The sequence below is a fragment of the Heteronotia binoei genome, chromosome 3, assembly GCF_032191835.1.
Source record: "Heteronotia binoei isolate CCM8104 ecotype False Entrance Well chromosome 3, APGP_CSIRO_Hbin_v1, whole genome shotgun sequence".
Taxonomy (NCBI): domain Eukaryota; kingdom Metazoa; phylum Chordata; class Lepidosauria; order Squamata; family Gekkonidae; genus Heteronotia; species Heteronotia binoei.
Window position 1 is genome coordinate 167,348,973 of NC_083225.1, and position 14,558 is coordinate 167,363,530.

A 14,558-nucleotide genomic window follows, 5' to 3' on the forward strand; every position below is an offset into this window, starting at 1 on the left:
CTGACAGAATACCATTACATTTTATGTTTTTATAGCATTCAGGGCTATAAGTCAAGCTCCCACTATACAGTGTGATGCATCCCCATTATGTCGCTCATCTAGATCCTATTAAATTGAAAACGTGGTTTTTAAAGCAGACAAGAGCATAAGGCTACCAGAACTCAAACCAGCATACTGGAACCAGAATCTTTCATTAAAAGAGTCATATTCTAGGATTCCTACTTCAGTGAACTGTGCTTAGCAGATGAATTCTATGCTTGTTTAGGAAAGGCTCTGGAGAGGACACAACAATGTTTTGATTTTTTTATAATATTTTATATTACATTTTGCAAGAAAATAAATTATACAACTTAAAAAATAAAATTCAAAAATTAAGCAGTACATCAAAATAGTTCAGCCAGGCTGCCATACAAGAAAAAACTGCTACCAGTCAAAATTGTACAGCATTTTATCTCAGTTTGTAGTGGCACACATTTAAAAAAATGTAAATAACCGTATGTAGATAGATATTACAACCTAGGAAACTCAAGTTTGCACTGCACTCCAGGCTACATATAGTCTATTAACAGGAAAGCTCTCATGTATTTATTTCACAAATAGGACCCCAAATTTACAAAGATAGCATCCCAGCCAGTTCCATGAAAATAGAAAATAGTTTTGCACTTAAGATACCAAATCTTTCCATGAAATTATCAAATATTTTTATTTGACTGTATTTGTTAAAATTTTTATCTTTTACAACAGATATCACAATGCAAATAAATCCAAAATGATTGACTTCTTAGGCCATATGACATTGTTGGGAGGAAAGGGGGAGGGAGAGGAGCCACCGCTAAAATGCAATTGAACTACATTCTACTCCAACAAGAACAACAGATGGAAACAAATGAGTAGACAGAAAACCAGGGACACCAGTGGGGTAAAGGGAAAAAGTGGAAGACTTCAAAATGATTAAATCTGAACCTCATTTGTTGGGACAAAGTGTTTTTAGAACAATGCTTAAAATCAACGCAACTTACATTATTTGTCACATCTAGAAATTTGCTTTAATACCAACCACAATAGCAGTGCTTTGCAGTAACCTATTTTTAACGTTTGTTCAAAAGCAGCACCCTCTTTATGCTAAGTATTTGGAGAAAGAGATCCAAAGCTAAAAGTCATATTCAAAAGTGCCACGTTTCCATATTGCAATGAAGGATAATTCCATCCATTTTTAATGATCTGAATGTTTTCATCTTCCTGCAAAAAGAAAGGGGGGTGGGGGCAGGGGTGGGAAGGACCACTGTTCTATTCCTGATGTTAGCCTTAAGGGCATCTTGGTGAAAAGTTGTCCTGACGAAGAATGCTAAATGTGATTCTGCAGCTGTTAAAAAAATTGCTGGTGTGTGTGTTCGTTTTTTTCAGATTGTGTTCAACATGACATCTTGTTCTAACATACACAAAAAAGCAGTTGAAAATGTTACTGTTACAAGCACACAGATTGCCCCTTGCCTTACATGCAATTAGTCAACTTATAGGTTATTTCATATGTGAAAATATGGACACATCAAGCGCTCAATGTTCAGCATGAATGCACAAGACAGAATTCTTTCTGAAAATTACTCATTGGCAAGCCCTAAATAGTTTCATGTGCACACCTAAAGAGCTTCTGCACATGTATCGCGGGGGGCGGGGGAGAGCAAATGGCAGTTTTCACTTCCAAGTGCAGCCACTTGTGTAGCATTGGTTACCTGCTCTGGAGACCCCTCCCTCAGTCTCCAGGAATGGCTTTTTGGGGTGAAGATGGAGAAACAAAGTTCTGCAGTGGGTCTTCATAGAACCAGGACACAAATGGAAGTCTGAGCACCATTTAGACCATTTCAACCCCAGCCACTAATTCCAGGCTTCATAAATATTTGTACTTCCACGAACTGCAAGGGGAATAATTTCAAAGGATATAGTGTCAGTGTTTTCCCAAAAAAGAGAGGGGGGGGCCAAGTAAAACTGAGGATTTTAGCTGATTTTATAGTTAACATGTTATGCCCACTACACAGAATCAAAAGGGACCCTTATAATACAAAAAAATCCAATCAAAATGTTATAGGAGAAACATCTATACACATCTGTATCTTTCTCCACCTCACTGCTGCTCAGTGTCCTTCCGAATCAAATGCAGAGTTCTAGAAATCCCACAGCATATACAAAACACACTCCAAGGAACCAACTATAGATTTCTTTAACATTTTCAGCCTGTGACTGACAGATGCATGAAATCACTTTTTCATCCACAACATTTTTCAACAACTCTGAAGTTGAAAGCATGGGATTTTAACTCCGTAACCCCTTTCATTCACCTGCCTTTACATAAGATGTTTTTCAAGGAGAATTCACTCTGCCCCCATTTTGTACTTTGGAGCTCACTTAAGGGCAGAGATTCAGATACAAACCCACTCTATGTGAACAGATATTGTTGAAACCTATGGTCATGGAATACAAGAGCCCTTATAAAGTTATCTCTGCACACATACCTGCGTGAGGGCCTCTCCTTTTACCCAATAAGCAGGATCCACAATAGTCAGGATTATTAAACATCACCGCTAATCATCAGAGAGGAGGTCAAGGCTAACTGACCGAGATGGGAATGGGCATCTGGGCCTACAAAATTCCCAAGCTAGTTTTGCAAAGCTGCTTTCTAATCTGTGAAACGAACAGCAGGGTATAATAAAAGCTGGGTTCTCTCCATCAGATTGTATTGCCTTTTATCACCATCAAGGCCACAAACAAAAATCCAAAGCAATGACAGACATTTCAAATCAACTGAAGATGGTAAGCAATTGTTTATGACAGGGTGAGCAATTATTTAGGACTGGTATTTAGGACTGCATTTTGCTTTAATCCATAATACAGATATTTTCTTGCTCTCAGCAAAGCATATTTTCACTTAAGCCTTAATGTACATTTCCAAGTTGCTTTGCTTTTATAAGATGGGTGCAATTTTTTTTAATGGGAGAGAGAAGGAATCCACAAGTGGGGCTCTGAGAGGTTACACTGAAATAAACAGAAGCTGGCGGCGGCAGCAGTGCTTGTTAGAACAGCTGCATGATCTTTTAAATTGTTTTACAGTCAGCATAAGCATAAAAAGCAGGAAAATGATGATGGGGGGTTTTATATATATAAAAAAGCATATAAAACCAGAGCTACCCACCAGGCTAAAGAACTGTCTTTTTCCACACCATCATTTTTAGAGCAGAATTGTATTTTTAAAAGTAACAGTAAGATATTTTCAAATAAATAATCAAGGAAGAAATAGAGGGATTGTCAAAACGTTAATTCCTATGGAAGGGGTACTTGTGCATTGGCTATTTTAATGCATTCAGATTTATACAAGCATATTAACACAGTGAATTGCAAATATTAAATGTACAAAGAAATACACTTAATATTTCTATTTTGTTTCACTATAAACAGACCAATTCATGAAACAGTTTTTTAAAAGGTGAACTGATGTTTAAGAGAAAGCAACACTTCTTTTTTTAGAAAGGGGATTGAAGCCAACCTGTCCATATAAACAAATCACTGTTCAGCCACAGTTTTGTAAAGAAAACTGACCAACTGGAAATATCATATTTAACACCCGTGTGTCTCAATATCCAAGTCCAGGTGTTCTGAAGCCCTTGAGTGAGCCGACAGATAAACACGGACCTTCCGCTATGATGAGCATGTGTTGTTCTAACCCTAAACATAAAAAGAGATCAAAGGAGAACAGCATATTTAAGTGGTTGGTTCAAAACACAAACTGTGAAGTGCTATGTCTAGTCCTATTTGTTTGTTTGTTGTTGTTTAAAAACAAAACAAACAGCAGTTCCTCAGTGCATGAATATTTGAAGATCTTTTCCTTGTGCAAGTATCATTCGTCTAACCCTTCCCCCCCCCCATCCCGAATCTGTTTTTTCCCCCCATGTGGGAGTAAATCAAACCTTTTAAAAAAAAAGCTCACAAACAGGCTCTCCGTGAATCTAAAATTCCCCACAAAAACAAAAAACCCAGCATGCTGTTAAAAACGTGTGCGAAGTGAAGGGAATGCCGTCATGCTAGCTGAAAAAAAGGCTGGCAAAACAAAAGTCCTCTCTGGTAAGGCAAGGCAAGGGATCTGAATATGTAATGCAAGTCAAAACGAGTCCTTCTCCTGCTCAGTCCCTTTTCCGGTAGTTGTCTGCCCACGCCACCTTTCAATGCATGTCTTTCTTGGCATCTTCCAGTGAGCCTCCGTGCTATGCCATGTATATAAAAGTGTTGATATCCGATTCATCTCTTCTGATATATTTGTGTTCTATAAGCCATTCAATTTGCTCTTTTATCATTTTCTTCTGCGGCAAGAACATGTTTTTTAATATCTCTACCAGTTCAGTCTGAAGCTGAGCGTTAGTAATTTTCTTCCTCATCTTCATTATTTGGATGATAGCCTCCTAAGGAAGGACAAGAAAGGGGAAAAGGTGCTTTTGTTATATGTTGATCACGCCTAGCAAAGCTGCATCCAATTAGCTGAACGGCAGACAAAACATACAGTCAGTTTCACAAGCATGAGTTTGCATTTTAGATGGGGGCAGTGGCACTTGAATGGCAGAGTGCATCCTAAGGTGGTGTTATGTCAGCAGAATGGTACTTCTGTTCGGGGGGAGGGCATTTCCTTATGCCCCTTTCTACTGCAGGCCCCCACTTTGTTTCCCTCATGGCTCCTGAGAGTCACTTAACCCACCAGGATCAGAGTTTCAACCAGCCAGCTGTAGCAAGATGAAAGAGACCAGGAAGTCCTAATCTGCAGACTTCATTACGGTAGTGGTACTCAGGATCTAATGTGGAGCTTGCGGGTAATACCTCTCATGGATAGCCAAGCCCAGGCCAGCCATCTTTAGCAGGGTTATACGCAGGGCTTTTTGTGTAGCAGGAACTGTTTGCATATTAGGACACCCCCCCCCCCAATGTAGCCAATCCTCCAAAAGCTTACAGCGCTCTTAGTACAGGGCCTACTGTAAGCTCTTGGGAGGACTGGCTACAACAGGGGTGTGTGGCCCAATATGCAAAGGAGTTCCTACTACAAAAAAAGCCCTGGTTATACCCACATTGTCTTCTTTAACAATGCCATTAGTTACCACACAGGTGACCAGAAGGCCAAGATTGTTAAACGCATTGCTCCAGGAACCCACACTTGGGAGATAAACTCCAGACCTGCTATTAGCACCAGCATGAAAGAAACAGAAACAGCAACCATGTCTGTAAGTGAAATGGATTCTAAACATGAACTCTTTCACTAGGAAAGCTGTTGATTTTAGAAAGATCTTTAGCTTGGAGAAACGTCGACTGCGGGATGACATGACAGAGGTTTACAAGATTATGCATGGGATGGAGAAGGTAGAAAAAGAAGTACTTTTCTCCCTTTCTCACAATACAAGAACTCATGGGCATTCAATGAAACTGCTGAGCAGTCGAGTTAGAATGGATAAAAGGAGGTACTTCTTCACCCAAAGGGTGACTAACATGTGGAATTCACTGCCACAGGAGGTGGTGGTGGCTACAAGCATAGCCAGCTTCAAGAGGGGGTTAGATAAAAATATGGAGCAGAGGTCCATCAGTGGCTATTAGCCACAGTGTGTATAAATATGTGTATATATATACACACACATTTTTTGGCCACTGTGTGACACAGAGTGTTGGAATGGATGGGCCACTGGCCTGATCCAACATGGCTTCTCTTATGTTCTTAAAGATGCACACATGAAACTTTGAAAAGGATAAGTCTTGTTTAAAGTAAACAGCAAGCCTAAGCTTATGCAAAAGCACTGTATTTAGCCTGAATAAACAGGGCAGCACAAGTTGCTAACCATTTCTTATATGAATGGCAACATGCAAAAAAGTCATGAACTTCAGATCAAAAGGGAGATAACTGGAGATGCCTTTGGAGCCAATATTGAAACCGAAAAGGAGCATATAAAACCAAGCAAATCACACATATACACACACATGTCATTCTCAGAGTGGCAGGTGGGCTCACTCTCCTAAAGCTTGCAACATCCTTCATTTATTAATACTAAGAAGTTATGAATTGGCATAAAGTGCTAGTGTGGGAACACAAGACAAAATCTATTACTATCGCATTTATGTATTTAAAACATATTTATACTTATTCATAAATTTATTTGTTTATATATTTATTTAAAACATTTATACCCCCCCCTTTCCTTGTAGTTTACAGCAGCTTACAATAATAGTTAAAAACCATTTCCATTTAAAACCTGAAGATCTCCAAGAAGGTGACCCCCCCCCACTCTTGACTCTTCAGGGAGCCCATTCTGTTGAACGGAGCCATCATGCACAGGAACTAGTCAATGCCACACAGGCTGAGCCAAATGAATATCTATTTATGGACATCTATTTGCTGCCACCAGCCTTTGTCATTCTTCTTGCCAAAAAGTGAAAGCGAGACAGCTGCATGAAGAAAATTTAATCTCCAAAGTGACTCGATATACTCCTTTTGTAGGCAATGGAGAAGGGCTGATAGATAATCTGTCAATTTAATTTCCGGGGTTGACAGATTACCTGTCAGTTTAATTTCCCTACAATCTCACCCACTTCAGCTTGTTTTACTGTGCTACATCATGTCACACTGCTTTATCCTGAGGGAAATGAAGGGTCCACCTATTCTAGTCCTCTTTATTCCAGCAGGCAACGGCTCTCAAAGGATTGAGGCAGAGGCTTTCCAAGCCCCAAATTCCTTATTAAGTGGAGCTGACTAAAATCAAATTTGGGATTTCCAGCACAAGCTCTGCCATGGAACTGCAACTTTCCTTTGTTGTACAAGTTCAACCGAATTACAACTGGGGCTGTGAATATAGTACGCTAAAAAAAAGAGACTGCACCCAGCTGATCAAAATTCTGTTAGTTGCATAAATTATGCAAATAGAAAAACTTATTGTTTTGCAGTTTTTGCTACTTTGCATAACTTATTCTGGATTTGCTAGTCAAAGGAGGACTGAAAACATTGAAGTACTGCTTTAAACTACTGATAAATCTTATTCAGCTGCTTTCCTGGCATCTAGAATTCCAAAAGGCACTGCCAACACACACATACACATACAAAACCACTTTCAGCCATAATGGCTAGATACTAGAGGACTTGTTAAAATAAAAGCAAAGATTCTTAGGAATCTGAAGTCTGTGCCGATGCTGCTGAGAGCATGCATGTTTTGGTACTCTTGCAGGAATGGCCCTAGTCGTAATAACTTTATGAATCACAGCAGTCCTAAGAGTTATACCATATTAAGCAAAGGGTGTAGCTGTTTAGAACTGCACTGTTAGCCTTGCTGCTCCATTAGTACTAAAATATGCATGAACATGAGCCTCTAGTAAAGTTGCCCATCTAAGCTTTGCATCACTATAGAGCAAAACTCATTTTCAACTGCCTGCATTGTCAAGCTTTTTTGATCACAAAGAGAAATAATTAAATATGCCTTTCCACATCCTACACCATCAGTTGTTCTGTTCCAGGGATCACAAACCTTTTATAGTCTGCAGGCACCTATGGAATTCTGACACAGTGCAGTGGACATAATTGCAAAATGGCTGCCATTAGAGACTGAGCCAACCACAAATTATCAGGCAGTGAAACTGCACAGCTCAAATAGTAATTCTTCAGCATTTCAAGCAGAAGGTATTTTTAAAAAGATGGCTTTTAATCTGCACAGCCAATCAGAAGCCATGCTGGGTAAAGGCCAACCCACTGCCTAAAAGCACTTGGTGGGCACCAGAAAAGTTGTTGGCAGGCACCATGGCATTCACAGGTATCATGTGAGGGACCACTTTCTATTTTTTCTCAAACTAGAGACACTGCAAATGGTGGGGAGGGAGCCCAACTGTCAACCACTGAGGTGCTCCCAAACTTTCTAACAGTATACCAACAGATCACAACTACAACGTTCTACCTATTTAAGAATGCATCACAAACTGAAGCTGCAGTCAGAAAACTGGAAAGCCATTCAGTAAGTTACACTGCGGTGGTAACATACCTGGGTTCGTAATATTCTTAGCTGAACTATCCCTTCGTTTTCCTCTTCTCGCATTCTCTCTGTAGTTAGTTGCAGTCTACCGATTAGGTTTATCTTACCTCTTTTTTGAACTTTAGCGTTTTTTCTGAAAGAATCAAACAGGAGATGAAGCTAAAGACAAAACCCCTGCAACTCAGGGTTGTAAGGGGCTCCTTCATCCCATCTAACATTTCCAGGATCTTAGGCAAAGCGACTCTCAGCTCTCGTGTTCCAGAGTCTTTAACTAAACATTTACTCCCAACTATAATAGAAGGCTACTGTCAGACACAAAGTGCAGGGGCATTGCATTTTAAAATCTGCCACAATGGGATGAACTTCCAAGATAAATTTTAGGACTAGATGGGCCAGTAAACATTAAAATTTGCTTTCTAAGAAATACACAGGAAAAAAGCAAGCAGTAACATCTTATGTCTCATCCTATTGACTGAATCAACTTACACTGTGCAATCTGCCCTGAGTCTCAGTGACTATAAATAACATAAGTAAATAAATTAAATTCGTCTTACATTAAGCTGAACTCCTGGTTCACGGAGAAGAGAGTTCCTTCTGTGAAGTCTTTGGGTGAATTGACTTGAGGTTCATATAACAAAACCTGACGTTTCAACTTTGGAAATGCAACAAGGGACTGTTAAGAAGAAAAAAAGAACAAGAAGAAATGATGAATTGGATGTCATTAAGCTAAAAAAAAATCAGTGACTCAAGGTAATGATGAAATAAAAGTGAAGGGCTTTGTTGGGCACAGGAATCTGTTAATAAACTGGAGTTTATTGTCTCAGTCTTTGAGTATTATCCATCGGGATACTCAGTTGAACTGTTCAACATTAAAATAGTGGCAAAGGATTCTTTAAATTTTAAATTCACATATTTATACTCCACTTTCCTCTCCAACGAGGACCCAAAGCAAGTTACATTGTTGTTCACTCCTGCACTTTATCCCCATAACAACATCCCTTGAGGCAGGTCAGAGAAAGACAGCAGACAGAAAGACTGGCCAAAGGTTGCCCAGTGAATTTCCGTGGAGTTGAACCTGAGTTTCCCAGATCCTAGTCCAACACCTTGACTGCTAAACTTCATCCAAAACTTGCACGATACTCCCAGGATCCCATAACCAATAAAGCAGTTTTAAGCAATGCAGCCATACCCATAAAGTTCTCCTAAGCTCAGCATCAGGGAGTTCTGTCGCCAGTTTAAGATTTTCAAAGCTGATCTTCTCTCGTGGTCTTTGGTTCCATGCAAAAAGCACAGCCAGCTGAAAAGTTGTCACCTCCAAGTCATACTGGCCAACTTCATTCTTAAAAGTTATCTGTTAATGATGGCAAACAAAGAGCATCAGCTGTACAGAAATGTACAAACACTTCCAGTTTGCCAAGAGCAAGCATGTTTTAAATCATTGTAAAGGAGAAGCAGCTGCTGCAAACATAACATACAATTCCGTTGGACATCAGGTGATGCCAGTGAAGTTTCCTGCCACTGTGGTTCTTTTTATAGAACTCTTCTACCTCAGGGATGAGATCTTCAAGTTCCGTTGGCAATGAAACAAACACTTTCTCAGAACTTCTGGACCAAGCCCCGGCATTCAAAATTTTTATATTCACAGAATCAGCTGCAAAAAATAAAAATGTTGAAACACTTGGAATACAACATGTGACCAGCAGAAAAATGAGCTCTGATAAGCAGATACAAGTCTAAGGTCATGCAGTTAGTTATGAAAACAATTTGCTCAATACAAACAGGAGAGGAAAAAGTACCTGGTAAGGCCAATTTATTATTTTTGTGCATTTCTTTGAAGGCCTGGTTCAAGTCTTCAGATACTTTTATATCTTGGAACATTCTTGCTAGTTTATTTACATAGTCTGCAGGCATTCCCACTTCCTGCACAGAGATATCAAATTAAACTTATCAGGATCCTAAAAATAAGAACTTTTATAACAGAAGTCTCCATTGCTTACATATATGGAGTAAACACCAAAGTATAAAGTGTAGTTAAATGCATCATGGTAACTTTAAAAGTATATTAAACGACTATGTAGATCTGACAAGGTAAGGGAAGCAAAAAGGTCCTGTGTGTACAAGCAGCTGTGAGTACTGCTACTCATTCATCTCCCCAGTTAATACACAGTATCCAAATCGGATAAAGAAGTATATGCCTTAGTAACCAGTCCACCTTGCAATACCAGAAGTTTGACTCTCACACTTTACACCTGTTTCAACACATCTGACAATTTCAAAGTGGCCAGCTACAGAACTACACATGAGTGAAGCCAATTTTTTAAAGGTAGGAATTGGGAAAGCTACTCTATGGCATTTCATGGCTTTTATATAATTTCAGTATAACAAAATTATATTCCGACACTAGGCAAACAAAATTATTATTAATGATGAAAAATGAATTCCAGTTCCACATTGAATTCTGCTAGCCCACAAAGTCCAGACAAAGACCCCAGGCATTTTATTTCTCCGTTTCAATATTAAAAATCTTCAACAGTGGTATAAGTTTCAAATTATGCTTGGACTCCAAGGAAGAGCAATGCCAGCTATGATTATTTCTATTATTTTCCCCTCTTCCTTTTGCAAAACATCTAAGCACAATCACAGAATCAATCCAACTATCAGTTAGAAAGGCAGTTTAAGAACATGAGAAAATCCCTTCAGGAGCAATCATACAGTCCACCTAGTCTAGCAACCACTTTCCAAAAGTGGAAAACCAGATGTCCTGGAAGGACCACACAGCAGGGGCACAGAGCACAAAGCCTCCCCTCTAATGATGCCCCCCCCACACAGCAACTGGCAGAGATATACAGAGACTGATGGATCCATCCTCTATGAATCCTTTTCAAATAATCAAGTACAATTTCCACAAACTGTGTGATACAGTATTTCCTTTTATACTTCATGAACCTACAACCCATCAATCCACTTTTTGGGGAGGTGGAGAAGAGTTCTCTTGCTATATCCTTCTTCACAATTTTTAAACTTCAAGTATATCCTTCCTGTTAGCTAGAAAGAGTTTGGTGCCACATCCTCAAGTCACAAAGCAACCCTTCCTTCACAAAGTAAGCAGCCATCCTGAAAGTCCTCTGATGACATTGGCCTAAGGTTCTCTACATTTATACATATGTTTTGAAGTCACTCCTTATTTTCCAAAATAAGGGGTGCCTAGAAGTAATACCGGGGAGGGGGGAGGGACTCATTTATCATGCCAGTCAACCCTATGGAAAGAAGGAGTGCTGTGCCTCACATGTAGTATAGCATGATCAGGTGTAGACAGAACAGGATCCACAGTTAACCAGCTAGCCATCTTGACATGGCTGTCACAGCATCAGAAGGATCATAATCCAAGTCAAATATATATTAAATGGTTTATTTGCTAAGCAGTTTAATGGCTATACAACAGTCTTGTGAAAAACAGCCACTATTAACTTTCAATGCATAAATCCAATGATTAGATGGACAAGATTTGTTTTCAGAATAGATTTTCTACAAACCTTATTTTGTACGTTTGCAAATAGTTCTAGAGATACAGCACAAATAGCATCATTAAAAGAAAAACAGCAGGTATTATTATTTGAATTCAATTATTTTTTAAGGGAGGAAAGAAAAAAGCCAACAGAATTTGATAATACTCACTCTCAGCCATTCCACCATGTTCTCTTCTATTTCACTATCTGCTGATATATCCAATATAAGACGCCTTGTTAAATGAGCTTTGTGATATCTCATGAACACATCTTTGTTCTGTACATACTTAAGCACCAACAGCTGTTTTTTAAAAAAAGCATTGAACAAATTTCACTCTCCACAATTAGCACATACTTCCTCTACAGATTACCACAAGGTACTAATGACTTAATCCCAAATTTATCTTCTTGTCATTAGACACAGTCTATCAACATACTACACACATCATCCCAAGTCTCTTGCCTAGGTTTCACCAAGGAACAATGTTGCATGACTTTACTTCAAACTTTCTGTTCTCCTTTTGATCAGTCTTTTTTTTATACAGTAAAGTACATACAGTAACATGCAGATGCTGACACATAATATGTTGAATTTTTACACCATTTTAACCTAAAAAGTAGGCCCTGAAGTGGCAAATAGCAAGAACAATTTAAAAATACAGTGATTACATTTTACAATATGTATTTCAAGACATTTCCCATCCTTGCTACTAAGAACCCCAGATTTGATGTTATTTCCAGACACAAGTCACCTGCTAAGGTGACCAAGGCGGTCTCTGTTACAAAACAAGGCCAATAACCAAAATGGAACGAACTGAAATAATAATTAATTCAGGAATGTTGCCATCACATCCTCAAACATCTTGCTCAAGAACAGAATAATGAAGGGCAGAGGAAAGTTATCCCAACTTGATGCACTAAGGTTTTCAGATTCAAACATGACGGTCACTTTTTCCCATAGCCCTTGATATATGGAGCTGTTTATGAATACTCCGTAAGAATGAGAAAGGGCTATATTCCCTGACCTGGAGAGCCCAGGGAAGTCCGATCGCCTCAGATCTCGGAAGCTAAGCAGGGGTGACTGTGGTTAGTACTTGGATGGGAGACTTCCTTGAAATACCCAGTTGGGAGGACAGCAGCAGGCTCTATTCAGCCACCTCTCTGAATATCCTCCAGGCCTTCAGTAGAAGTCAATCACCAGAGGTCAACATGACTTTCAGGTGCAGACACACACACAAATACAGAAAGAGAGCGCGCGCTAAATACTGATAATACACAACCAGTAGTTGCCAATGCCACCAAGCTGACAAGAGCATGCCAGAAAGTCACACACACTCCCCCACCCAAAAAAAAAAGGGAAGAAAGAAAAAGATATGCATAACAGTGCACTAACTTGCTGGCAATCTGTTTTACCAGTCAAACACAGTATAACTATGCAACTCAATTATACGTGAACCAATTTAGCTCTGAACTCTGCAACCATTTGTTTAGTACTCTGGTGTGTTTGAAGGCAAGGTAGTGATGAGATGTTTAAGGGGGGCAGAATCACAACCATGAAATGTATTTCTCCCAAATTAAAAGTAATAAAAACAACAAGAACATACCACTTCTTTAAGCTTTGCTTCAATTTCTTCAGAGGTCAGTTTTTTGCTAAGTGGCGTTTTTCTTAACAACATGTCACAGTAATTAGCAAGAAGCTCCGGGCACTTGGACTCCGGCTGTGTTTTCAACCCAACCCTAACAGAACATGAGGAGCAGTGGTCACAAGATTTTCCATGCTAGATTCCTGCATTATACAAATACAGGTTACTTCAGTGTTCCCTTTAAACTGAGTTAGCGTGAGCTAGCTCACAGTTTTTTAGCCTGCAGCTCACACATTCGTGTCTTAGTTCAGAAAAAATTACCCCAGAGTAAAATAATTTATGCAGTAGCTCACAACTTTAATGCCAGTAACTCACAAAGTAGAATTTTTGCTCATAAAACCCCACAGCTTAGCGGGAGTATTGGTTACTGCTAACGAATTAAGAATGATTTAATTTTCTTGAAGGGCTAGAACAGTGCCAATGTTTCCATACATTTCATTTGTCATTTCTCCTCTGATGGATCCACATTTTCCTAATTCATTAATGCAAGTAAAATCAAACTAGTTAGCAGGATAAATTGTACTCAGAAGGCTACAGAAAACGAGTACCATTGTGTATGAAAGATGAGTGTGTGCAGAATGGTGAAAGGTCTTCAAGAATGATCAAGACAACCAGTTTTTCCAACAGGCCTATAAGCACCAACCAAATGTGATTTAAACTGCTAGCCCACTTCTAAGTGAACAAGCAAGGGTTAAAACAGAGAAGCTTCAGAATGAAAAGGTCAGAAGGTCAGGGGGCCTGTTTCGACTTCTAGATTAGGATAGTTTAAATTAAGGGTTCAGACCTGTTCTTGCTGCAAGCATATGATGCAGTGCACAAAGCTGCCTTACAATGGATGAGACCACTGACCCATCAAAGTCAATACTGCCTACTCTGACCAGCAGCAACTCCTCAGGGTCTCAGGCAGAGGTTTTTCACATCACCTACTAGTTGATCCTTTTAAGGACAGATGCTTTTTCAGTAGAGGCATTTCATTTGTGTTATGGCCTTCTCTTGAAGCTTGCCTGGCTCCAGTGTTTCCTGTTTTAGGTATCAGACCAAGATGTTTTTGTTCATGCAGGCTTTTAATTAAGCAGCTGATCTTTTAACACTATTTTAGTCTAGAAATGTTGCTATGTTAAATTGTCAATAGTCTGTTTTTATAGTCTGTGTTTTTATGTTGGGTGTTTTTAGTGCTAATGCTTCGTTATTTTGCACACTACCTTGGGTAGGTTTCCTAGAGAGAGCATAAAAATTTGCTAAATAACAATATATCACTGGCCTTATTGGTACTGGACTCTAGGGAATGGAATTATATTGCATAGCAAGAGTTTTAAGACAACTGTTTTCAGTTGCTTTTAATTACATTTTCATTGAAATATATATAACTGCTGCATCAT

At 39.2% G+C, this 14,558-nt stretch overlaps 1 protein-coding gene across 1 annotated transcript in view; it reads right to left on the reverse strand.

The window, feature by feature from the left end:
• Positions 1–293: 293 nt before the first annotated feature.
• CUL5 (cullin 5) overlaps positions 294–14,558 on the reverse strand; it is a 37,616-nt gene continuing 23,351 nt past the window's right edge. Inside the window, exons 12-19 of the mRNA XM_060234850.1 lie at positions 13,141–13,273; positions 11,706–11,837; positions 9,827–9,950; positions 9,506–9,681; positions 9,220–9,381; positions 8,585–8,703; positions 8,040–8,163; positions 294–4,445 (exon numbers count right to left, since the gene is read on the reverse strand). Of these exons, the coding sequence (XP_060090833.1) occupies positions 4,251–4,445; positions 8,040–8,163; positions 8,585–8,703; positions 9,220–9,381; positions 9,506–9,681; positions 9,827–9,950; positions 11,706–11,837; positions 13,141–13,273 (1,165 nt within the window). The 3' untranslated portion in view covers positions 294–4,250. The remainder of the gene's footprint in view (positions 4,446–8,039; positions 8,164–8,584; positions 8,704–9,219; positions 9,382–9,505; positions 9,682–9,826; positions 9,951–11,705; positions 11,838–13,140; positions 13,274–14,558) is intronic.